This window comes from Mustela nigripes, chromosome 4, assembly GCF_022355385.1.
Source record: "Mustela nigripes isolate SB6536 chromosome 4, MUSNIG.SB6536, whole genome shotgun sequence".
In the NCBI taxonomy this organism is placed as follows: Eukaryota; Metazoa; Chordata; class Mammalia; order Carnivora; family Mustelidae; genus Mustela; species Mustela nigripes.
In genome coordinates this window covers 184,188,407-184,214,111 of record NC_081560.1, presented here as the reverse complement: position 1 = coordinate 184,214,111, position 25,705 = coordinate 184,188,407, and the positions used below count along the sequence as shown (strand labels likewise).

At 49.1% G+C, this 25,705-nt stretch overlaps 1 protein-coding gene across 1 annotated transcript in view; it reads left to right on the top strand.

Moving 5' to 3' along the window:
* The window catches only part of CPXM2 (carboxypeptidase X, M14 family member 2), a 136,126-nt gene that overhangs the window by 83,217 nt on the left and 27,204 nt on the right, over positions 1-25,705 (top strand). The window contains exons 5-10 of the mRNA XM_059398759.1: positions 761-845; positions 1,803-1,953; positions 13,437-13,525; positions 19,625-19,748; positions 20,941-21,137; positions 22,126-22,305. Coding sequence (XP_059254742.1) covers positions 761-845; positions 1,803-1,953; positions 13,437-13,525; positions 19,625-19,748; positions 20,941-21,137; positions 22,126-22,305 — 826 coding nt within the window. The remainder of the gene's footprint in view (positions 1-760; positions 846-1,802; positions 1,954-13,436; positions 13,526-19,624; positions 19,749-20,940; positions 21,138-22,125; positions 22,306-25,705) is intronic.

The window sequence follows — 25,705 nt, the reverse complement described above, 5'->3', positions numbered from 1 at the left end:
GTCAAGGGCTCACGTTAATCTTCTGAGCTCGGTGCTTTTAGGGTCCTCCTCTTAATGGTGAGTCAGCAGTGGCATACATAGGTCAGTCAAGTGGCCGGGGCCATGGGGAGACTGAGCAGTGGGGCCAGGCTGTGACCCAGTGTTTTCCCCTGCTGGGCCGACTGTTGAGCCTTGAACAATGCAGGGGTTAGGGGTGCCGACACCCTATACGGTTGGAAATCTGTGTCTAACTTTTGACTCTCCAAAAAAACAGTTACCAGTAGCCTCCTGTTGGCCAGAAGGGAGCCTTACTGTTAGCACAACGGTCCATGAATACACATTTTACATGTGTATTCTGTACTGTGTTCTTACAGCAAAGTAAGCAGAGAAAAGAAAATGTGAGAAAATCTTAAGGAGAGAAAATACGCTGACAGTACTGGCCTGTATTTATCAAAGAAAATCCACGTATGCGCGGACCCGTGTGGTTCAGGGTTCCACTGGATCTTCCTTATCGCTGCACCTCTGCGTAGAAGAGGGGAACATTGTAAAGATTGATTGATTTATTTATATTTTTGAGGTGGGGACTGGGGACAGGATGGGTGGGAGAGAGAGAGAGAGTCTTAAGCAGATTCTGCACTGAGCGTGGCTTGATCCCGTGACCCCAAGATCCTGACCTGAACCAAAACCAAGAGTCAGATCCTCAACTGACAGCCCCACCCAGGCTCCCCAGAGCTGAATATTTTAAAATATGTAGTTCCAGTGATGTTTTATTTTCTCGTAGGAGTGACTGGGTGACCTCTTTCAAGGTCATGGTGAGCAATGACAGCCATACGTGGGTCACTGTTAAGAACGGATCTGGAGACATGGTGAGTTTCATGTTCCCTCTGTCCATGCCCTTGGTGTGGGGCTGCACAGGTCTCTGCAAAGAGAGGTGATGTGTGCCCCCCTCCGTATCTGCTGATACTGTGTCAACTCAAACCGACGATGGATAATGTGCTCATCCCTTGTCCACCTCCCCCCCGCCTCCCGGCTTCCGTGCCCTGAAGATCAGTGCCCAAGTGGCCCATGTAGCGCTCATGTGAAATTCTGAGCTGCTGGGATGCAGCTTCTTCCACAATCCACAGGTCATGTGGGGGACATGCAGCACAGCCAGTGTGCCTGCGCCCCTCATAGCTGCTCGGTTGCAAGAGTTTTCCAGCTTTCTTTAATAATCCATCTTTCCGCTTCATGATTTGCTCCAGATTAGCCGGTTCTGATCACGTCAGCCTCTGGCTCAGGTTCTCAAGCACATCCATCCTCCTGTGGCATCCAGAGTCTTCCCTAATCTGACGGCACCTTCGGTTTCAACCTTCTTTCTCTCTTACCCCCTGCACACATTCCTCCTACATCCCAGAAGTGTGGGCCTGCTGCTCTGCTCCTTCTGAAGCCCACCTCTGGGCTTCTCCAGTCATTCCCTCTGCTTTTCTCTAGAGTCCCCCACCCCACAGGTCTAAAGGCCAGTTCAAACGCCACCTGCTCCCTGAAGGTCTGCCTGGTCCTTTCCTTCTTCGGAAATCCCAAAGCTCCGTGGCCGTCCCAGGACACTCGTAGATTTCACCCAGATTATCAAAATATTCCCTCCTCCTCCTCTCTCCACTACCCCAGAAGATGGGGGCTTCCTGAGGGCAGGGTCCATGCCTGATCCATTTCTCTTCACCACCCCGAATGCCCCCCCAACACTGGGGGTTCCTTAGTGAAACCTTATGGAATGAGTGAATTTCCCTTTTGTCCCTTGATAATCGAGCTCTAAGAGATTTGGCTTTCCCCCCCCTTGTGCATAGTAGATATTTGAAGGAAACAGTGAGAAGGAGATCCCTGTCCTCAACGAGCTGCCCGTCCCCATGGTGGCCCGCTACATCCGCGTCAATCCGCAGTCCTGGTTCGACAACGGGAGCATCTGTATGAGGCTGGAGATCCTCGGCTGCCCCCTGCCGGGTGAGCCTGCCCTTCCTGACTTGCTGCTGGAGTCGGGTGGGGGGTTGCTGATGGAGAACAGGTGCCTAGCCAAGGTGACCGAAAACAAACCAAGCAATATTATTCTCATGTTAAAAAAAAAATACTAAGTCTATTGCAGAATATTTTGAAAACCTAGCTAAGCAGAAGGAAAATAAATAACAATCTCCCCTCATCTCACCCAGAAACGCCATGCTTATTTGAGGAGTAGCAAAGTGATGTGCCAGCTGTGCTTGTGTCTGCCGGGAATGGTGCACGTTTCATGGCTGAAAATTCACTCAACACTACCACTCCGAAGCAAGCAAAGAAAAAAAAATTAGAGAAAATTTTTCATAGCATATTTAATTGTCCCTGAGTGCTCCCACTACTTGGAGTAGAGGAGGTAGCCAAAATTAATTTTAAATGTGACCATGTACACAGTCTCTCTCTAAGTCACTTTGCTTAGGTGCCTGTGTCTTTGGGTAAATGCCTCTTTATCTCCCGCGGCCTATTTTCACTTGATGCTATCTGGGTGTGATCTCAGGGTGCCAGGAAGAAGGGGACTTGAAGTCACAGTGTGTCCTCTGGAGCCCTGCTGGTATTTTCTCTGGACAGGCTGATGTGGCCTGGCTCATGGCTGGCTTGGTCTAGCCTTTCAGAGCTTGGGAGTTTGTGCCCATATGGAGCCTGTAGATGACCCCCGCCATCTGCAGGGCAGGAAGCTAGCTCCTAGCACATTCCTAAGGCTCTTCATTAAGGCCTATAGGAATTCCTCCATCCCTGTGCACCTGAGGTCTGTCCCTAGGGAACAAGCAACACGACTTCGGGTTATATGGTTTTCCTTACTGCCCTCGTCTAGTGGGAGAGGGAGGCTTTGCTACTTCTGGGGTTTGCCCAGACTTGGGGAGGGTTATCATCGGCTCTGATGCTCTCAGGAGCCAAGATAGCCAACAGCTATTTCTGTAGCCATTCGGCCCCCCTCCCCCACTGTGGACTTATATTTATTGATTTTCAAAGCATGTTTAATGTCATTTATTGCTTTTCTCTCAATCCCATAATATCCAAGTTCTTGCTTTGCCAAGTACGAATTTTTAGAACGCAAACTCTGTATTGGTGAGAAAGATGGGTCTATCTGCCTACCTACTCACACTCACACAAGACAGATTCTTTGTTATATATTTGGACTTACTAGCTTACAAAACTTTTTTTTAATGTCATTAAAACTATTAGAGACCATCTGTCTTGTGGATGCATTTATCTAGTCTATAGACAAAAATCCTGTTTGTAATTGCCTTACCGTAGGAAGTTCAGTTGTTTCCAATATTTTGGTTCAATAAAGAACCACACGAGGAACGTCTTTGTTTCCATGTCGCCGTGTGAGTCCATAATTACTGTGTGAATTGTAGGATTATTCAAGCACAGGATGAGTACTTACGTGAGATTATGATAAATAGGGTCGCTGGTGCAAAGGACATGTGTGTTTCAAGGCCGAGCCCTAGAGGCTGTTGTAAGCCAGCCTGATCTAGGACCCGGGCCTCCTTTTGTGGCTGGTTGGTCCTGCAGTGGTCACTCAGGTCCCACCTGCTGCCACCCAGGGCCTGCTGGGCTTTCCAGAGCGTGGAGAGTCTGCAGACTGAGACGCAGGCGGGTGTCTGAGAGGCCCGCTTTGTGCCAGGCCAGGAGGCCTGGATTCCTGTGTCGCTCATCACAGCCTCTGTCTGCTTGCTTGAAAGAGCAGCGCTGTGGTTTCTCTCTGCAGCAGGAACTCATCCATTGTTGGTAAAGGGCAAAGGGCAGCCTGTGACAGAGTCTCATGAAGCAATTATTTCCCTGTGAAGTTATTCTTGGTTGTGTGTGTGTGTTTGAAGATAGGTCCTTGGGGGTAATTAAACACAAAGGCAGAGTTACAGCATTAATTCTTGGTTGGTGGCGAGGACAGACTTGGACTGGCTTTATTTCCAACACCAAACATTTAGGGCCATCTCTCTTCTAGAAGTTACATAGCAGTCTGCCTAGAGGGGAGCTGGCCTTTGTCCGTGCCTCCTGGTGGCAGTCACATTTGAGGGACTGGGGCAGCCCAGGGGCCCCCACGTCCATGTGGGTAAGTGAACCTTGCTCATCGCCCTGCTGAGGGCACAGGCCCTTTGTAGGAGGTAATGAGGCCAAAGACAGAGATGACCCAGCCAACTCAGCCGCTCAATCCCAAGGTGACCTTGTGGTCTAAATGCAATCTCCCAGAGTCTGTTTTTCCGGGAACTCTTGTTTATGAAAAATTCATTTACCTTTGCTTCTGCTCTCTTTGCTCCGTGCCTCCCATCTTCCTGAGAACTCTCCGGTCAGGGCAGAGGAAGGTGCTGAGTCTTTTCAAGCTTTTGTGAGTAATGTGTCCAGAAATGTTTGAACTGGAAAACGAATTACTGCATGCCATTGTCTATTAATAGGATTTTTAAAGCTCAAAAGGAAAAGAAAATGGAGTGTTGTTTATGGTTACAGTTTCAGTTTTGCAAGATTAGAAGGTTCTAGAGATCTGTCTCACGACAATGTGGATATACTTAACACTAGTCAACTGTACTCATAAAGTTAGGATGGTAAATCAGACATGTATCGGACCACAATTAAAATTTTTTTAATTCAAAAATTATTTTATTATTCTTTTTCTCCCCCCCAATTTGTCTATTGGAGCATAGTTGATACACAATGTTACAGGAGTTTCAGGCGTACAGCATGGTGATTACGCTGTGCTCACCCCTAGTGTCGCTCCCGTCTGTCACCGTAAATGTGGTTACAGGATCAGACACTGTCTTCCCTGTGCTGTGCTTTTCATTCCCGTGACTTAGTCATTCCATAACCGTAAGCCTGGACCTCCCGCTCCCCTTCATCCACGTTTGCCTCACCCCCAGTCCCCGCGCTGTCCCCGCACTGTCCCCGCACTGTCCCCGCCCGCGGGCAACCCCCAGTTTGTTCTCTGTACTTACAGATCTGATTCTGCTTTTCATTTGCTTGTTTATACATTTGTTTTTCCAAAATTCCACATGGGAGTGAAATCATATAGTACTTGTCTTTCTCAGTCTGACTTATTTCACTTAACATAATACCTTCTCGGTTGTTCATTATTTAAAAGTAAAAAAAAAAAAAAAAGAAGGAGAAGAAGAAGAAGAAAGAAAGAAAAGTCGGGCCGACTCTTAATTTCAGCTCCGGTCATGACCTCAGGGTCCTGGGATCAAGCCCCAAGTTGAGTTCACACTCAGCGCGGAGTCTGCTTGAGATTCTCTCTCTCTCTAACCCTTCCCCCCTGCCCTTGTGCTCTCTCTTTCTCTAAAATAAATAAGTAAAAGTAAAAAGAAGTTGTTTTCCCCACATTTGAGTGGACTCGCCCATTTTGGATGAGCATGTGTTAAAGATCTATACATATCAGAAACTGGGGAGGGCTTCCTTAATAATGAGTTGTTCAAGTTAAGATGCTTGCTGGCCGACTGCAAGGTCACAGAGTTGGTGGTCCTCAGCTCTTTTGCTGTTGTAAACAATACTGCCACGTGTGCTATCTATTTCTGGAAAGGGCCCTGTTGCTCTGCATACGATTTCCCTTAGGGTGATAGGAGCACGCCTAGGGGCCTAGGAAGTGACTTTCAGGGCCAGGATGGCCCTGTGTGAGCCCTGGTGCTGTGAAGGTGTGAGTTCAGCCTTCCAGGGGAAAGCGCTACTCTTCCCTCCCACCGGATATGAGCAACTGCCTCTCGATCTGCACAGGGCTGGGGTTAGCTTGGAGTTAGCTCAAGCCCTTGGGAGGAGCCGTGAGGAGGTCTGGGTTCAGGAGCTCTTTTCCCTCCAACACAGAGGAGCTGCTAAGGGCGGATGTCCCACCATCATTCTCGTGCGTGGGCCAGGACCTCTGGACACACTGCCCCTCCTTCCCTTTCCCTCGTGCCCAAGCCCTCCCAGGCACAAGTCCCTGAGAACACATTCCAGTCGTGAGACCACCACCCGTCTTGATGACCTGGTTCAGCCAGCCCCTCCCCGCTCTCATCACTACGGAGAAATCAGGGGACGGACCGGCTCCGCTGGGTCAGCAGAGCTGCAGGAGACGTCGTCAGTCTAATTGCTTTGCTGCTTTTCTTCACGAAGGCCACAGGCTGAGTACCTCCTTGCCCTGGCATTGGTCATTATTTTGGGCCCTGGCCTGGCTTTTGAAAAGACAGACGTGGGAACATGAAGTTGCTGTGGCCCTTTTTTTGTCTTGTTTTGCTAAGGGCGACATGTTCAGCCTCTTCGGGATGAAACTAGAAGCGCTCACAGGAAGGGCTGTGACCCAGCCATGGGCTGCCTTCGTTGTTACTGCTTGCCTGGGCCTTGTGTGACCTGAAAAAAAAAAGAGAGAGAAGAATTCATGTCCCGTTCAGGGAAGCTGGGTGGACAGAAAGGGCATGCGTTCCTGGTGCGGTCAGGTTCACGGCCTGCGATCACCCCCGCACCTGTGGTCTTGTGCCGCTTGTGGGAGAACTCCACGCCTCGCTTTTCTCACGTCTGAAGCGGAGACACGAGCTTCCCTGTGGAACCGGGACCACGTCCTTCCGCTCCTGCATTGCCCCTTCCTAAAACATCCCCGTGAGATGACCCAAGCCCTCCCCGTGTACCTATGGAAGGACCTGAGTCTCCCTGCCTCACCTGCCCCCCAGTTCTTCTGGGGCTAGCTGGCGGGGTCTCCTGCCCTTGCCAGGGGGTTGCCTTCTGCCTCCTGCTTCCCGTGCCTTCTCTCAGTGCTGCTCCTGGTCAGCTCACGCCATCATCCCCCTCCCCCCTGGATTCGAGAGCAGCAGCCTCCTCAGATGCTGATCCACGTGAGGGCTCCCTGCTGAGGTTTGGGGATAAAAATGGGGCTTTGCTGCATGTAACATGGAACCACACAGACCTGACAGTCAGCATTTCTGTCCCTAAGGCTCCTGGTCATCCCAGCAAAGGGGATCTGCGGACTGCTGCCATGCTGCCCAGACCGCGCCCTCTCGGCCTAGACCTCTCCTCGGCTTCCCACTTCCTGTCCAGCTCCGTGTTCCTCTGACTTCCTGCCCCTTGGGCTTCCGGGTTCGGGGAGGGGAATGAGTGGGATTGACACACCTGTTTCTTTTCTCTTTTTCTTTTTTCTATTTATTTATTTATGTTAATCACCACACAGTACATCATTAGTTTTTGATATAGTGTTCCATGATTCATTGTTTGCGTATAACACCCAGTTCTCCTTGCAACACATACCCTGCTTAATACCCATCACTGGGCTCACCTCCCTCTGCTCCAAAACCCTCAGTTTGTTTCCTGGAGTCTATAGTCTCTCATGGTTCGTCTCCCGCTCTGAGTACCCCCCTTCATTTTTCCCTTCCTCCTTCTAATGTCCTCCATGCTTTTCCTTATGCTCCACAGATAAGTGAAACCATATGATGATTGTCTTTCTCTGCTTGACTTATTTTACAACATAATCTCCTCCAGTCCCATCCATGTTGGTGCAAATGGTGGGTGTTCATCCTTTCTGCTGGCTGAGTAATATTCCATTGTATATATGGACCACATCTTCTTTATCCGTTCATCTGCTGAAGGGCATCTCAGCTCCTTCCACAGTTTGGCTACTGTGGATGTTTCTGCTATGAACATTGGGGTGTATTTGCCCCATCTTTTCACTACATCTGTATCTCTGGGTAAATACCCTAGTGTAATTGCTGGGTCGTAGGGTAGCTCTATTTTTAACTGTTTGAGGAATCTCTGCCCTGTTTTCCAAAGTGGCTGCTCCAGCTTGCATTCCCACCAACAGTGTAAGAGGGTTCCCCTTTCTCCACATCCTCTCTAACACTTGTTTCTTGCCTTGTCAGTTTTTGCCATTCTAACTGGTATAAGGTGCTATCTCAATGTGCTTTTGATTTGAATTTCCCTGATGGCTAATGATGATGAACATTTTTTCATGTGTTCTTTGTATGTCTTCTTTGGAGAAGTGTCTGTTCATGTGTTCTGCCCATTCTTTGCTTTGAACATCTGTTTCTTTTTTAGAGAGAGACCAGGAACTCTGTGCTCTTCTCCCATCCCGGCTAGATGGAGTCTGCTCTTGCAGAGCCATGAGTTCCACGAGAAGGACTCTGTTGCTCCCCTGGAAGGCACGCAGGCTGTTCTCCTTCCCTGCCATTGTTCACCGGCTCTTCTGTTCCTGATGCACAGACCCCTCCCCCCACCGAAGGCTCAGCAAGAGCCACTTGCAGAGTGCCCTCACACAGTGTGGACGAATGTCATTTCTCCCACTTTCCCCTCCTTTCTTCTTCTACTGCCCTTGCTTAGACCATTTGGTATGTTTGTAAGGTCAGCAGCCCCCATGGATGGTGGGAAGTTGAGAGAGAAGATGTCTCCTTTTTGTCCTGGTTTAGTTTTGTCCTCTGTGTGCGCTGCTCTTAGGACCTGCTGATGGGGATAAACCTCTACTTTTCGAGAAACCAGAAGGCCTCCCTTGACCGGGCTGACTATCCACCCGTCCACCCCTTCACTCATTCCTCACTCGTGCATTCCTGCATCAAACCCATAGGATGTGCCTATTCTGAGGCAGGGCCCAGGGATCTGGAGATAGGACAGATGCCTTCGCTGGCCCAGGAGCTCTCGCAGTGCAACTAGGGAAGCGTGTCGGGCATCCTTAGCCCCAGGGAAGCCCGCTCACTTTGGGGGGATCCAGCCTTGCTGGTGGCCGCTGTCCTCCCTGCGACCGAGGGCAGTGTGCCCTTATTGAGTTTCAATAAGCCTCGGTTTCTCTTCTTGGTGCAAGCGCCCCATGTTGACTGCTGGGGAACTGTAGAAACATCAGCACTCTGGACAAAAGTCTCTTCTGAGGGTTCCTCCTGTCACTCAGGCTGCACATTGGCCCCGGGACTGTCTGGAGAAGTGGCGTCAGCCGAGCGAGCAGAGGGCTTGCGGGTTTCGGTGTGCAGCCCAGCAGAGCATTTGTGTGGGGAGATTATAGGAAATGGGGTGAAAGGAAAATAGCCCGAGTGATGTGCTGCTCCCCCCTCGGAACCACCTGCAGTGCTGCGTTTGACGGCTCCAGGGACGGGAATGACCCGCCAGCAACACGGGCTCTGCTGGGGCTTCCTGGCCCTCCCCTGGCTCCTCTTGGCATGACCTTGTCATAAGAACAGTCCGGTGGGCTGTGGGCGGAGGTGACTTGTTTTCATCAAGGGGCCAGCTCGTTGGTTCTCGGGCTGCATTTGGTCCCAGGCCGTCTGCACTCAGGCGTATGTGCAGGGGGTGTCGGGGCTGAGGTCACAGGGACACAGTGGCGGGCACTTCCTTGGGGCGAGGCTGGCCTTGAGGCAGGTACAGGAAGATCTGCTGTGGCAATGAGCGTCTGGTGGCCTCCTCGTCCTCAAAGAGTGATATGAGGCAGGCAGCCCTTTTTTTAAAAAAAAATAAGGTGATTCTCATGTAATGTCCATTGAACCACTTTAAAGATACGGGTCCGTGGTATTTAGCATACTCACGACGTGTTGCAAGCACCAGCTCTGTCCAGTTTCTGAATTTCCTCGTGGACCCATAAACCCACCCAGGGCCCATCGAGTCGTCACTTCCCGATCCCCTCCGCCATCCCTGTGACCTCTAGTCTCTGCCTCTATGGATCGCCTGCCCTGGAGAGGAATGGCAGAGGCATCCTGAGCCCAGCGATTCCAGCTTGCATGGGATTCTCCTTTATATTAAAGATAGCCTCTCTGCTCCCTACTGAGCGCCCGCTCCTGTAAGGCAAGGTCCCCAAAGCAAGCAAACAGCAAAGCACAACAGTCTGAGAACCTTGATCCCGCTACCCTGGATTTCCAGGAATGCGTTTTGGCCTGGAATTATCACTGTTGTCATGAAAAGAGCCCCATGGAGTGAGCTGGCGTGTGTGTGGGGATGGGAAGAGCAGGTGTCCACAGCGGTGAGGAGGTAGGAATGTCCTGGCTATTAGCAGTCTCCTTGGGCTGCCGTAAAGACTGCCCAGACCTAGGTGGTTTGGAATAATAGAGAGTTACTGTCTCGGTCCTGGAGGCCAGAAGTCCTACCTAGATCAAGGCGTCAGCAGGGCCGGTCCTTTGGAGGCTGGGAGGGGGAACCTGCCGCCGTCCCTACGCCAGCTTCTGGGGAGTCATCTAGCAGTCTTTGGGTTCCCTATCTTGTAGACGCCTCACTCCATCTGTGCCCTCAGTCCCACAGAACCTTCTCCCCACATGCCTACCCCTGTGTCTGCACCCCCCTTGCTAGAGACACCAGGCAAATGGGTCAGGGTCCACTTGAATCACCCCATTTTAACTTGCTGACCTCTGTAAAACTCTCTCTCCAAATAAGGCCCCATCTGGTAGGGCTATGGGTTAGCACGCCAATGTATCTTTTGAGGGGGCATTATTCAACCCCCCAAAGGCATAATCTGTAGGCAAGTTCGGGGTGAGCAGGACTTTAAGTAGCTGAATAAGAGAAGAAAAGTCAGGGGGATGGTTTTAGGCTCCACACGCCCTGTTGGGAGTTCGTCCACATTGCTAAGGTGTTCCGGAAGGAATGAGCTGGTGTTCAGCCCATATGACGTGTGAAACCACACTCAAAGGGAAGTAGGAGACTGATTCTCCCAAGCTCCATCTGTGAGGATAAAGGCCTCACAGACTGAATCAGGACTTAGGTTTCCAATGCCAGCAGCCCTACTCTGATTAGCTTATGGGGGGAGGGATTTGGGTTCACTTACATGAAAATTCCCGGGGTGGCTTGGACTCTGACTCTGGCTTCAGGCAAGAATAGGTCTCCTGTGTCGGAATCCTCCCAGGGGGTCAGGGCTCCCCTCGTGTCTGTCTCATGGACAGAAACATCAATACCCCAGATTCATCCCACCGTCCAAGGAGCTCCAACAGGAGACTCTCCCCCCTACAGCTCTGGGAGGAAAGTCTTCTGATTCCTTCCCAGCTTGGCTCCTAGAATCTTGGGATCACCTCTGAGCCAATGACAGTGGACAGAGGACACGTGTTTTATGGCTGGACCCTGGTCACAACGGTGCAAAACGGTGCATGCTGGGCACGGCAATTTTATCTGAAACATCTGGAATGGATTCCCCACAGGAAAGGGGGATCTTTTGCCCACAGAAAGAAGAAGGTGCCAGTAGTTTGACTAACTGGCTGGAACTGCAGACTTGGGACCCCAAGAGGGCCAGACTTGGGTCTTACTCCTCGCTTTACCTATTCTCTTCACCGGTAGTACTGAGCTTTTAATAGGTTCTCAGTAAAACTTTATCCAATCAGAATCCATTGACAAACAACTACTTGCTCAAAATGTGGGACAATGGGAAGTTGTGAGGAGAACTGATCCGTGGTTTCAAGACCACTCCGGAACTTGTACCCTTGTCCTGAGGCAAACTGACTAGTCTTAAGGAAGGTGGAAACGTTGCCAAACGTGGAGCTCCTTTGTTCTTACAATTCTGAGTTCTACTTCAATCCTTTTGGAGAACCTTGAAGGTATAACTTGTGTTTGAAGACAAAGGGGCTTTAAAGAGTTTTGGAAAGAGGCCGCTGGGGCTTGGGGAGTGTTGCGTAGCTCTTAGAAAACATCATATGGGTAAATGAAGTATAAATTAATGGGAAAACTATGCTTTGCTTTGCTTTGAAACATACAGGTTTGGAAACCCAGGGAACTGCGGCTTGCGTGTGGTCAGCTCACACTCCCCCAGAAGGAAAGTGCTAGAAAGCTGCTGGGGGGGCCTGTGTGAAACCTGACCGGCTTCCGCTCTTTCCTGGGCCGAGGGGCAGCCTCTGCCTCACATTCACTTCCTTCAGGCCCAGTCCTTGTCTCCCATGGCATTATTGGCAGGTGATACTTTTGCGGATGTTAAAATCTGGGTTTTGGCATCTGGGTGTCTGTGTGATTTTGAGCTCATTACAGGGGCCTTGGTTCTCAAGGTGAGAATGGGCGAACCCTGGCAAGGTCGGCTGTGGCGGCCACAGCCCGGAGCCCGGTTGGTGGCCCCGGCGTGCAGGGTGTATCCTGGGCTTCGCTCCTGCTGCAGCGTAACACGGTGCCCCTTGGACTCCCAGCCTGGGGACTCAGCAGAGATTGTTTTTGCTGTGGATTTGGATTCTGGAGATCTGGGCTGGTCTCACAGGCAGCTGGTCTGAGGAGTACCTTTGGTGGCAGAAATCGGGACCCGCGGCTCCCAATACCACTTGGAGCACACACTCATCGCTGAGCCACCAGCACGCTGCCACTGCCTCTGGACCCCCCCCCCCCCCCCGCTTTGAGCCTCTTGAACCAGACCCACAGCTGCTGTGGCTCCAGCCTTGCCTACAGGATGCCTGGGTGAGGAGAGCCCCCTGTGTCTAAAGCAGCATATTCTTGGGCAAGGATTTCTGGCTTCATTGTCCAGATGGAGATGCCATGGGGCTGGCTACGGGTCGGGTCCAGGGAAAGACCTCCAGATCCACTGAGGGCTCCTCCCCTTTATCCTCCTACTCCCTCCTCTTCCCCAGCCAGTCCTTTCTTCTGAGCATCCTCTGTTCTCGTAATTATATAAACAACAGGGCTTACTTACATGTATTAAAGGAAAAGGTCAATTTATACGGGAAAGAGAATCAAGTCAAGAGCAGACCTCTCATCCTAGACCCCAGAATCCCAGTCACCATAGGTGATCAGTGTTTTCAGAGCCTGATCATGCCCGTTGGGGTCTCCGACTCCAACAACAGAAACCCCAGCCCCCCCAAGTTTGGTGAGTAAGGGAATTCGACAAGTCCCGTGAATGGAAGTAGGTCCTGATGCTGGCGGGGTTCTCTCTGTCCTCTACTCGGGAGAGATTCTCAGCCACTCCTCAGTGCCATCGAAGTCCTCCCCTTCCATCTGGACCAGGGAGAGTCACCAGGCTGTGCTGGCCTCTGCTTGATTGACGTGAGTCCTGCAGGCTTCCTGAGCTGGGATGCGAGGTCTGTCTCCTGGAAGCACTGGGGTGATTCCCAAACCACACAGGGTTTCTGTTAGGAAGGATGAAAGTGGACTGAATGCTGGATGAGTAACTCGTAGTAAGCACCATACTTCCAGAAGTTTCCGTTTATGTATGTATACCATTGTGATACTTGTTCACTGATTCATTCATTCATTCATTCAGGGCCAACAGTTTGCCCGGCACATAGATCATTCCAGCTAATACCAACCATGAACCAATGAGGGAAGTACCTTTCTTCCCTGTTTCCGGTGAAGAAACTGAGGCAGAGACTGCTGCAGGGACTTACCCAAGGTCACACAGCACTTCATAGAAGAGTGGAGATTTGAACCAGGCATTCTGGCTCCAGGTCCATCTCCACCACTGGCTAATTCTGAGTCCTGAGATGTTTCTCGAAAATTGACTCTCACCTCTGTGCCCTTGTTAGAAGCTGGAGATTGGGTCGTGTCTCCATGCGAATCAGGCAACTAACAGAGCCACCGCAAGCAACCGAATTACCCGAGTGAATTCCAAACCGTATTTCTGTCCCCAGATCCAAACAACTATTATCACCGAAGGAATGAAATGACCACCACCGACGACCTGGATTTTAAGCACCACAGCCACAAGGAAATGCGCCAGGTAAGTTCTGGATTTCTCAGGGCCGTTATAACCTGTACCCAGAAGAACAGTGTTGTTTGTTTTCCCTCTAGAGATTAGGGTGATGTGTTTGGGATAGAGGAATCTGAATGATTGTTTTGGTTCTCTGAAACCACCCTGAATGCTTGTAGTCTCTACATTGAGAAGGCCTCACAGGGCTTCTGGTGACCAGACGAGGTCTCCCTCTCCAGCAAGTGGTTGGAACAGAATCTGGACCCAGACTTTTCTGATTCGATAATAGTTCTTAAGACTCACTGTGTGTTTGAGTGATAATTCACTTAGTCATAGGCAGAGTTAAAGAAGAAAAAGGATCTAGAACACCACTGATATAAGTAACAGCCGGAAGCCTTCACGTAGGACCCACGTTAATTTACTGTGTTAGCAGTTGACCTGCAACAATGTGGTCAGCCCTCCGCACAGGCCCCGGAGGGCAGGGACTGTTTCCTGACCTTACTGATGGGGAAGCCTGGTCACTGAGGAAAGCTAGAGCTTTGCCCCCTAGTTATTCACTCTCTGATTCTCCGTCTTGGTTCTATCACGGAATCACCTGGGGAAATTTGGAAAAACACCTGTGCTTGAACCCCGCCTCAAGCCACTTTTTAAAAAGAATCCTTAGGAGAAGGGCCCAGTGGTCTAAATATTTAACAGGTCTCCTTGTGTTTCTAATGTACGGCCAGTCTTCGGAGCTGCGGCCCCATACCTTTACAGAGCTCAGAGCCTTCACGCCATTCAGAGCAAAAGTCTGTCCCAGCTGAGATTATCCCCAGATTTGGTTACAGAAACCAAGTAATTCCGAGCCGTGGACGGTGTTTGCATGCTGGGCCCAGAAGGGAGAAGGGACCAGCCGTTAATTAGGACAAGATGAAAGAGCAAGGCCCTTGCTGAGTGCTTTGCCTATGAAACCCTGTCCGGCCTTTGCCCCCGGCATGGTGCTAGGAGAGATCAAGGGAGGCTGATGAATGAGAAATCCTTGGATACCTGAGAATCTGTTTGAAGAGACAGAATATATCCTCATGAATACATTTACAGAACAGGGATTCACCAATGGCAAATTAGCGAGGCTCAAAGCAAGGGCTGGTGGGTGCCGAGAAAAGGAGCCTGCCGCCCCGTCCAAGTCGCACCGTCCTGAGGTCGGAGCAATGAGCCCAGAGGCCTCTCCACCTCACCCCAGGGAATCGACAAACCCAGTTTGTCTCAATGGCATTGAATTTGAGACACTCACCCAGAGCTTCCAGATGCCTGTCAGCCTAGATTTAGAGGTGGGACCCGCAAAAGATATGGTCTTGCTGTCTTGCTCTTCAGAAGTTGGGACACTGTGTGTGGCCCTGAGGTCTGTGAATCACCGGCATTCACAAGACTCTGCCCACCCTGCCACGGCGCGGAGCACTTGCGGGTTAACACAGCTTTGCTCACTGCACGTGTCAGGGTTTCTTTGCGAGCCCAGAAACTAGGCAAATATCCACTCCGCTGGTGCAATTAATGTCAGAAGCAATGAATCTACATGCATTTAAAATGAGCTACTGCACCGAGACTCTGGGTAGCCAGTATCTTTAAAGAGTTGCTCCAGGTAGAAAATCAGGATCCTTCCAGAAGAGGAGAGCTAGTGGAATGTACTTCGTGCCCGTGGGCAGCCGTGCTGACCATCACCTGGTCATGGAGAGCCAAGGGGATGCTTGGAATGGTCAGTGAGGCTCCTGCGGGTGATGGATGGTGGGTGACCCCAGGGCTCCACAGCCCTCAGCTGGAAACCACTCTGGGGAACATCTCTCAGTCCTTAAGGGTGTTCAAGCCGGAATTGATTTGCCATTTGGATTCCTGGCTCCTGGGGATGAAAAAGAAGCCAGCATTTTTAGCAATTCCCTGTATGGAGTCTGCTGGGTTACTATAGAAATCTTTCTACTTCAGAAAAAAAAAAAATGTCAGTTTATCCTAGTATTGAGAGAGACACTAGTATTGAGAGAGACATTTCCAACAAACAAAAAAAAAAAAAGAGAGAGAGAGAGAGAGAGAGAGAGAGAGAGAAACAGCAGCGGAGCAGGAAGAGAAGAGAGAAAATAGAAAAACATATTGCATGGGAAGTGCTGAGGATATGTGCAGGAAGTATTTCTAGAGCACTGACTTTGAAGGCGCTAGGAAGGGGAGGGGAGGGCAATGAGCAGGTTGCACAACACTGGTGTTGCTCGCAGGCAGAGGGAGGCCGCCCCTCCAGGAATGCCCCTGCCTCCGTGGCAAGTGTCCCTGTTTCTCAATGCCGTGTCACCTCTTTGTCTATATACATTTCCTTCCTTTGGGACCCTGGAGGCAGAGGCTGTGTTGCTCTGTAGTATGTACTAGACACATATGTACATTGGAGGTCCTGCCAGGGAGGCAGCTGGGGGAGAGGAAGAAGGAGTGACTGACCCGGTTGGCTTGGTGGGGAAGGGCTTTGGTTGCAGATGGGGTCGGCTATGGTCCGGGGCCTTTGGCCAGCCTTGGACAGGCGGAGACAGAAGGGAGGGCACCCCAGGCAGCCAGAGCAGAGGGCTGGAGGTAGGCGCAGAGCGGCAGGCTTCTGCATCAGTCTGCCAGGAGAGGGGGCTTGCCTGAGTGCTGGAGAGGCTTTTGTAGAGCATCTTAGAACCAGAGGAGGATTTTATGTGGCAGAGCAGTGTTTTGGGGGGATCCATCTGGAAGGCATGTGGGGAGCAGACTGGTGGGGATGAACATGGTCCCCAAGAGAGGGGCCAGCAGGCCTGAAGAGGGATGAGACACAGGCAGCTCTGGGGAGGACTGGCTAGTCCTAGGTCTCCTGTTGGAATGGGTTTGGAGAAAGGGAGGGCTCTGGCAGGCTTCTGAGGAGGGTGGGGTACTGTCTGCAAAGGGAGGAAGATAAGTGGTTTGAGGAAAAGGTTCACGATTTCACCTTGGTGTTGGGCGTGTGCCGTCAGGGAGAAATGCTCGGCCAGTCCAGCTTGGCTGGCCACGAAGCGGACTGTGATGCAGACGTGGGTTGAAGGCAGCCAGCGAGGGCCACTGATTTCCAGGTCAGTGAAGGTGGGTCAGGGGCTGTGGCTGAGCCTGCCCGGGAGCGTGGTCGATGGTGGCAAGAAGCCAGGGCAGGGCAGGGCAGCCCCCGGTGGACCTGGACAAGCCCACCTCCTCACCCCGGGAGTGCCTCCTACCACCATTCTCCCTCCTGCCCTCTGGGACTCCTCTTCCACGGGACCAGATACAGTGCCTGTTTCCCAAGCAGATGACTAAAAGGGGACTTTTTTTTTTCTTCTCCCCACCCTTTTTAAAAACCTTTTAATTCATTGGAGAAACAATATTGTGCCAACATCAAATGCAAAAACCCAAAATCTAAGGTCCATCTTCCCTGAGCCCACCACCCTCAAGAATCATCCATTTGTATTTTCCCTCATTCCGGTCCACGGTTTGTCTCGGCATTTGCAGAATTTGTTCAGTTTTGATGAGAGGATGGGGCTAATTTTGCCCTGCATTCTTCAGTTAATATTGGATCACGAGCCATTTCCCATGCTGTCCCCATAGTTGTGATCGTGCTGCTGCAGAATGTTCCAGGGAGTGGTTGGAGTATGCTCTTCCCCGCTGCTTTCTTGCCCTGGAGCGCTGGGACATCTCTGGGCTCTGTGCTCCCGGGGAGAGGGTGAAGCACCACAGCAAGGGCCGTCATGCCTGTCATCATAGCATCCTTTATGCAGGATGTATATTACTGGAAACTGAATCGCTAGAGAAGAGGGCTCTGTTTCTCTCTCCTGCAGAAGGGCAGGGAAGCAACAGAACCGAGGGTTCAGTAGACACGAGGTTCGCAAAGTGTATTCCTGTCTCCAGGATGGGGAATCAGAGTCTCCATAGGGCTCAGATCCTGCAAACCCAGGTGCTCTCTGGGTGATCATTCTCACCTGGTTCCATTATCACCTCCTCCCCCCAGGAGGCTTTTTAGACACTTTCTTAATTCTTATCATTTTTAACCCATTATATTAAATATCAACAATTAATTAATAATTGTTAATTATTTAGTAATAAATTAATACATTCTTATAATTTCTTAACCCATTATATTAAATATTAACGAGTAAGATTTTATTGGGTAGGGCTGAGCTTTGGAGGGCCACAAAGCATTGTGATGTGTGAGACCTTTAGCCCCAGACAACCAGTTCTCACCTCTGAGGGGGTGATGTTGCCCCCCACCCCGGCAGAGAATGCATGCTCTGAGGCCAGGAAGAAGTTCTAGTCCTTACTGTCACTTTAACCATCAAGACCGCAACTCCAGTAAAATGTCTTAGGCTCCTTTCAGGAATAAGCAAGGTGGATCACCAGCCAGGTCTTTGACGGGGCTGGTGGCCCCTGGGGAAACCCTTCCTGGCATTTCAGAGAGGATCTCTCTCTGTGCAGGGAGAACTGTAAAGAACCTTCATAACGGAGACCCCTCAAATGCTTGTGTCATTCTCATGTGTAAAGGTGCTCATGACACCACAGCACGAAGAGGTAATGTGGCCGGGAGGGAAATGCTAGGGTGGCTGGGGTATGAGGAGGGGACTGTGTGTCATGGCTGAGGCCGTCCCATACAGAGAGATGTCTCCATGGCTAAGTGTGCATCCGACAGAAGGCGGAGCTTGTTCTCCAGTGTCAACATCCTGATCTCGAAGAACGCAGGTGGTGTGTTGCTCCGACAGCTGACTGGGGAAAGGGGGAGGTGGGTATCAAGGGACAGTCAGGCTGTGTGCAGGACAGTTGTGTTTGTTGCCTAGTTAAAGATGACTCGAGCGATGGTGTCTATAGAACTGGTCATTGATCCCAACCAAGGCAGTGGGCCCTCTGGTGAGGCTGATGCTGGGAGGTGATGATGTCTGGAGTTTGTAGGGACTAGTATGTGGGACCCCAAGGCAGAGGGTGAGTGCGCTGCGGCCATCTTCAGAATGGTCATGGCGTGCCGCTGACGGAACGGGCAGCCAAGATGGGCTGGTGTTCGTTGCTTTGCCGCACCTGCAGGGTCAGAGAAGATCCCTGAGTCCAAAGCACCTGGTACCCGCTGGGTGACCCTGGGTAAATCCCTCAGTGTGTTCTCTGAGCCTCCGTCTCCATATCTGTAGAATGGGGGCAATACTCTGCCTTACCTACGTCACCTGGCAGTCATGACAGAGAAAGTCAGGGAAGAAATAGACTGTGTGGCTAATGCGATTGTTGACATTATTAGTGACATTGTCACTGTGTCCCTTGGGAAGTTGTGGTGTGAGGCACGAGGTCCCACTTCAACCCTGCAGCATGTGCGTGTCCCCCTCGGTGATGGGTACAGAAGCCACGTTTCCCTCACATGCTGTCTCCCCAGTGATGGCGGGTTTCTGCTTGGGCCCTGCTGTGGATGACCGGCCCTTGTAGTCAGCTGCCCCTTCCTCTCAAGGGCAGCCTGTGCTCCTGTGACTAGCAGTGCCCCCCTTACCCCCTCTGGCAGCTTGTCTCACCCCCTCAGACTGAGGCTGTCTGTCTAGCAAGCTCTACTTTAAACGCAAAATTCAGGAAATGACACACATCTAATTTTTCTTCGTCATCAAAGCCTGCTTTCTCCACCTTTTCACCACACGACCTGCTGTTATCATGGCTTCCCTGTACCCCGTTACTTAGCGTCAGTGGATTGGGCCATCCAGTGACTCCCCTTTGTTGCAGCTCTGTGAGCTCCAGCAGGACGGGAGCCATGCCTTCCCTCAGCCTGACACATCATAGATGCTCACCAAATGATGAGAAAAAATGGATATTCAGTAATAAATGTTTATTTAGGCAGGGTTATAGGGATCGAAGGCTCAGTGTGTCCTTTAAAGGATCTGTAGTCTAGTGAGGAGACAAAAAAAAGAAAAAAAAAAAAAAAGCAAGAAACCCCAGTACAAAGGTGAGACCACAGCCAAGGGAGGTGAGAGTTACAACCTGAGGAGAACATTCCAGGCAGAGGGGATGGCGCTGGTGTTTGGGGAGGGTGCGGGCATGCAGGGAGGCTGGGGGAGGGGAACCGCAGGTAGCGGTCTGGGGAGCTCGGCTCCTTTAGCATCTAGTCACCACTGCTCAGAGCCCTAACTCTGTTTTGTTTTTCAGCTGATGAAGGCCGTGAACGAAATGTGCCCCAACATCACCAGAATTTACAACATTGGCAAGAGCCACCAGGGGCTGAAGCTGTATGCCGTGGAGATCACGGATCACCCTGGCGAGCATGAAGTTGGTGAGGTTGCCCCACTGTGACGCACCTGTCCCTCCATGTCTGTTTGCTTCTTAAAGGGCCAGGAGATGGCTCACCTCCATGAGAACATTCACGAAACAGGCTGGGAGCCGTCCACATGCCACTCTCACACAAAGAGTCTGCAAATTTGGGTTCTGTTTTAGAGGCTGTTGACTTATTTAAGGGAGTCATACCTTCCTTTTCTCCAAGTGAACCATGTTTCATTCTGTTCTCCAGCTCTGAGGCCGGTCACACTGACCAAAGAAAAAAGTGGCCAAAGGTGGTTAGGACTGAATCCTTTTATAGAAGAAAATTCTGGACTTACGTTATTAATGACGTAAATTAGAGGGAGGTCCCTTAATTTTTTATTTTAATTTAATTCCACTTTTGAGCATTTCCTGTCTTCAGGCATTTCTCCTTCAGTCACTCTGGAACCTGGATTCTCTGGGTCAGAGGGGCTTCTCCAGTTTTCTTTTTGGTAAATCTGCAAGTTCTTTAGAAATTCCCCTCTACTTAAGTCTGAGGTTTGCCTGCTTCATTTGGCTCTAAATTCATCAGTATTTCAGGAGTTCCTCTTAGGAGTTCCTTCGGAAGTATAAGGACTGGATCTTCAGATAAAATTACATTTCCTTAAAAGTAGTTGCTTTGCCAGTGAGAGAACAAGTATTGTCAGCCTATGCTGGGCTCTGATAAGCCCCCACATTGGAGAAAGTGAGCTAAGAAATGAGGAACTCAAAGGCAGCCCCCTTACAAAATTGCGTCAGTGCCGATGGCCCCGGCTGGTCTGTTTTCTGCTTCTGTTTATCCATCTCTACCTCCTTTATGATTTAATAGAATCTTCTTTGGAGAAGAACGATTACCTCCCCAAAGAGCAAAATAATCGCCCTGTCTTGTGTTTAATTTGTGAATTTTCAACCTTACGCACTGTATCATTTTCTCCGTTCTCGCTAAATAAGAATAAACATGATTACCCAGGGGCTGGTATCATCTATGAGTTTTCTACACATTTTCCTACGTAACTATTGGGGAATTCTAAAAAATGTAGTGATAGAACTTGGGGGGGCCCATTTGTAAGACGAGATGGGATAAAACTGTAAGTTGCTATTACTCAGAGATCTTTTTAATCCTAAATGGTAAGGGCTGTTCTGCTAGAAGCACCGATATGGACTGTATTTTTTCCCGTCCTTGAGTAAAGGCGAGCCGGAGTTCCACTACATCGCAGGGGCCCATGGCAACGAGGTGCTGGGCCGGGAGCTAACGCTGTTGCTCATGCAGTTCCTGTGCCAAGAGTACTTGGCTGGCAACGCACGCATCGTCCGCCTGGTGGAGGAGACCCGGATTCACATCCTCCCGTCCCTCAACCCCGATGGCTACGAGAAGGCCTACGAAGGGGTAATGATGCCGCCCCCTGTTGGCCGGGGCAGCCGCTAGGTCCACACCACAGAGCCCACTGGGCCATGAGTCAGTTTCCCTTCCGTGTCCTGGCTTCCCTTTCAGTGTCTCTCCGCAGGGACAGAGAAACTCCTGGGGTTCCCGAAAGGTGCAAAGCAGGAATTGGCAATCATGGGCACCTGAGAGGTAGACAGGCCAACACCCTGGAAAAAGTGAACATGAGGGAATAATTCAGTAGAAGAGAATAAAAAGAATGCTGAACCTGGAGGAGGCACCATCAAGGCAGATCCTCTGTACATCTGTGGCCTGTCATGCTCTCGGTGCTCCGAGGAGAGCTGTTTCTGTTATTCTGAGAGATCGTTTACATTTCATGTTCTAGTGGCGTAGACTTTGTGCAGGTTACATTGTGGATGGACTATTATTAGTATTATTTGGGAATAAAGTGTAAGACTGCACTTGGTACCTGTCACATGTATGCCTGATAATACAGAATTGGGGTTGGGTTTATGGGCACCGAGTTGGTTAGGGAGTTTTGGTGCCTGATTTGTAAGGTCCACTGGTCAAGGGTTTGCAAGCCAGACTTGTGGGCACGGCCGGGAGACTGTGTTAACGCGGTGGTGGTTGATTTTGCAGTGTTGGACTCTTGGATTCATTCCTACTCAGAGTTTTATCTGACCAGTCTAGAAGTTCTAGGGGGGTGAGAGGGTTGGGGGTAAGGGTTGTAATACTTCTTGAACATTGCCATGTAGCTGCGGTGAGGCTCTGCCTTCCTTCTTGGGGTGATTTGGCAGTATTACCCCCCACCTACTAGAAGTGGTAGCACTAGAGGGTGCTTCATTGTTCTCTCTTGGGGGCCGTCTTTGGGCCAGAGGACCTGTGAGGCTTAGAGACACACCCAGGTGGGGATGGTGGATCTGGAGACAGGGACGTCTTGTGTGGGAGAAGTCTGGAAGCCTGTGGGTCCCTCATGCTTGGAATTGTCTCCCAGGGCTCGGAGCTGGGTGGCTGGTCCCTGGGGCGCTGGACCCACGATGGCATCGACATCAACAACAACTTCCCCGACTTAAACACACTACTCTGGGAGGCAGAGGACCGACAGAACATTCCAAGGAAAGTTCCCAATCACTATATTGCAATCCCGGAGTGGTTTCTGTCTGAAAATGCCACGGTGAGTAAAAATACCCCATCATTTGCAGAGCAGTGGAAGGCCAAAGTTAACACCCGCTGGTATTTGCAGAACATCTGACATTTAAGAACAAGACAAAACCATTTTTTTTTCCCTTTCATGTTTTCTCCCAAAGCGGGGAAGTATGCTAGATAATAACTACCTTTAAAGTTGATATTTGCAGATATTCTTCATAAAAGAGAAATCATTGAATTAGGTCTCTTTACAACCACACAGGGCTTTAAAAACAACAACAACAAAGAAAAGCCAAAAACCCTGCCATATGACTGTCCATATTACTCTCAGCTTCGGCCATGCTATGGAACTGCTATGAAATTGTCCTTAGACCTTACTGGTTGCTTGAGAGACCTTAATTTTATTTCAGTAAGTCCTCATGGATCATTACACGTCATGCTTCTTTGGAAAGAAAAGAAATGCATTGAGTCAGAAATGCTTCCCTCAAATTTTCCAGTCTTCTTTTCCAAAGAGTGTGTTGTGGGAGAAAGAATTTTCACAAAATTTTGCATGCCTTTTATGTTCTTCCCTTCCCTTTGTCATCTATCTCTTTACCCTTGTCCTCTGATTGTATATGTCCTTCAGGAGGGCTGCCTTGATTGCTTATATGAGTTAGGGTTAGATTCAGTGGGGACAATGGAAAAATCCAAAATGACAGCAGCTTAATGAGGGACAAGTTTGTTTACTTATTTATTTTCACATAGAAGGACCCTAAAGGCAGAGGATAGAAGCCCGGCCAGACAGAAGCCCTGTGAACATCAGGAACCAAAGACTCATCTATCTTTCTGCTTCCACCATGTTAGTGTATGACTTCCACTCTCAAGATCTAAATCCAAGATGGCGGTGGGTGCTCCAGCTATCATGGCTGTGAAGGAAGAGGGGAGCCAGAGAGTTAAGAAACAAACAAACAAAAAATGGCGTTAAGAAACCGCAAAAAAGAAAAAAGAATACAGAAGATCCTCCTCTTAGACAATTCAGTTAATTTTAAGAATCATTCCTTGATTTCCTCCATCATACTTAGGCTTCAATCTCATTGGCAAGAATTTAATCAAACCATGCTCTCAACCCACCGTGGCTTCCTGAAAGCTGGAAAATGCTATATTTTAGGCAAGCACATTGCAAGCTCAAGAAAACAAAAATAAAAATAACTAGCTTCTGTCCCTGAGGAACCAAGGGAGAAATGATGAATGGATAGAAGGCAACTCTCCTGCTCTGCCCTGGGGCTCTAGTCCACCCCATGGGCAGGCACCACTTACTGGAGGAAGGCCAGCATGGTTGCCTCATTTAGGAAGGCATAGGATGTTGTTATCCAGGCCCTCAGGAAGCAACCAGTCAAGTGATGTAGACAGACAGTGGCAGAGTCTGTGGTGTGGCTAGGGAACCCATGGGTAGCTTATGGGGGGTTCAGAGGGTTCAGGGCCTCTGAGTCTTCTGTATTCTCTCTCATTTCCCAGTTCCATCCTATACAATCCTCCCCACCCCCATACACACTTTTCTCTCCAACAAACATACTGATGACGTCTGGTAAGGCTGAGAATTCAAGTGATGTTATCATTTGGGAACTCTTGGACCAGAATTGGAATATGGTTGCCAACGTTCTTGGCCCTGAGGCTAAGAGAAATAAGGAATTCTTCAGCTTAGAGAAAGTCCTTGGATATTAGTCTTTGCTTTAAGACTAGAACTTAGCTTTCTGAGCTTGTCATCTTTGAGAAACACATGGGGAATTACACAGATCCTCTACCACCAACACTTTTTTCAGTTGTGGTTATGTTAGATAAGAAGTCAGCAAAGATAAAGACTTGAAAAGCAGTCAACAACTTGACATAGGGATCAATAAGAAGTCTACAACCACTAGGTAGATAATAATATATTTTCCTGTATATTCCCTGCAACATTTTCTTTTAAAAAAAAAAAAAGATTTTATTTATTTATTTGACAGACAAAGACCACAAGCAGGCAGAGAGGCAGGCAGAGAGAGGGGGAAGCAGGCTCCCTGCAGAGCAGAGAGCCCGACGTGGGGCTTGATTCCAAGACCCTGGGATCATGACCTGAGCCGAAGGCAGAGGCTTTAACACACTGAGCCACCCAGGTGCCCCCCGTGCCCCGGAGCATTTTCAAAAATTGACATGCTCTGGGGTCTAAGGGAAATATCAGCCAATTCCAGAGAATAGGAGTCAGACCATGATGCTCTCACCAACATACAATTCAACAAGAAGACAGTAAATAGGCTAATGAAAATATCACCACCTCTTTAGAAAATTAAAGAAAAATACTTCTAAATAATAAGTCAAAGAAAAAGACTGTACTAGCAACTGAAAAATGATTAGAACCCAACAGTAATGAAAACATTATGTATCAAAATTCATTATGGATACATAATGAAAACATTATGTATCAAAATCAAAATTGGACCACAAAAACTCCTGTACTTTTAGGAATTTTATACCTTTCAATGATTATATTCCAAAGAAGAAAGGCTAAAAATTAGCTAAAGAAACTAGCAATTGAATACCAGAAGAACCCCCCAATATGTATAAAGATTGTGATCAAAAAGTAAGAGCAGAAATAAGAGAAAAACCAAGAAATAATTTAAAGGGATTTGTCTGTTGAAAGAATCATTTGGTAGGATTTAATCATCACTCCCAGGAAAATCTCTTAGTGAAACTTTATAATACAGATAGCTAGTTTCAGAGAGAAGGCTATTTTAAATGACATTAATCATAAAATAAAAGATTAATAAACTCAACTACATAACCAACATAAGAAAGCTTGCTCATCAAAATTTTAAAACCATAAGAGAGAAGCTAAAAACCAAGAGAAATTATTTGCAAATTAGGAAATTGGAAAAGAATTAAAACTTTCAAATATATAAAGAATAACAAATAAGAAAAAATAAACGGCTCAATAGAAAAATGGGTAAAAGAATATGAAGAGGCAATTCGTGGAAGAGGAAACATGGTTAATAAACATGAAAATATGTTCAGCCTTACTAGTACTAAGGAATGCAAATAAGAGAACATTTTACACCCACTAGTTGGCGAATTAAGAAGTCTGACAGTAGCTGAGCGTTGGAGAGGATATGGGGCCAGTGGCTGTCTCATGCATTGTGGGTGCGAGCGTAAATTAGCACCGTGACTTCAGAGAATAATTTGATTATCTTGTAAAGTGGAATATGTGTATTTCTTATGACTCTGCAGTCCCACTTCTGGTGATTTATGCAGGATAAATTTCAGCACATGTATACCAAAAGAAAGCTCAAAAAAAAAAAAAAAACCACTGTTCAGTACAGTAAAAAATTGAGAATTACCTCTATGCCCCCATCACGAGGACAGTTAAACGATGACATCCTCATACTGAAGTGGAAAGGATTGAGCTACAGCTTTTATGC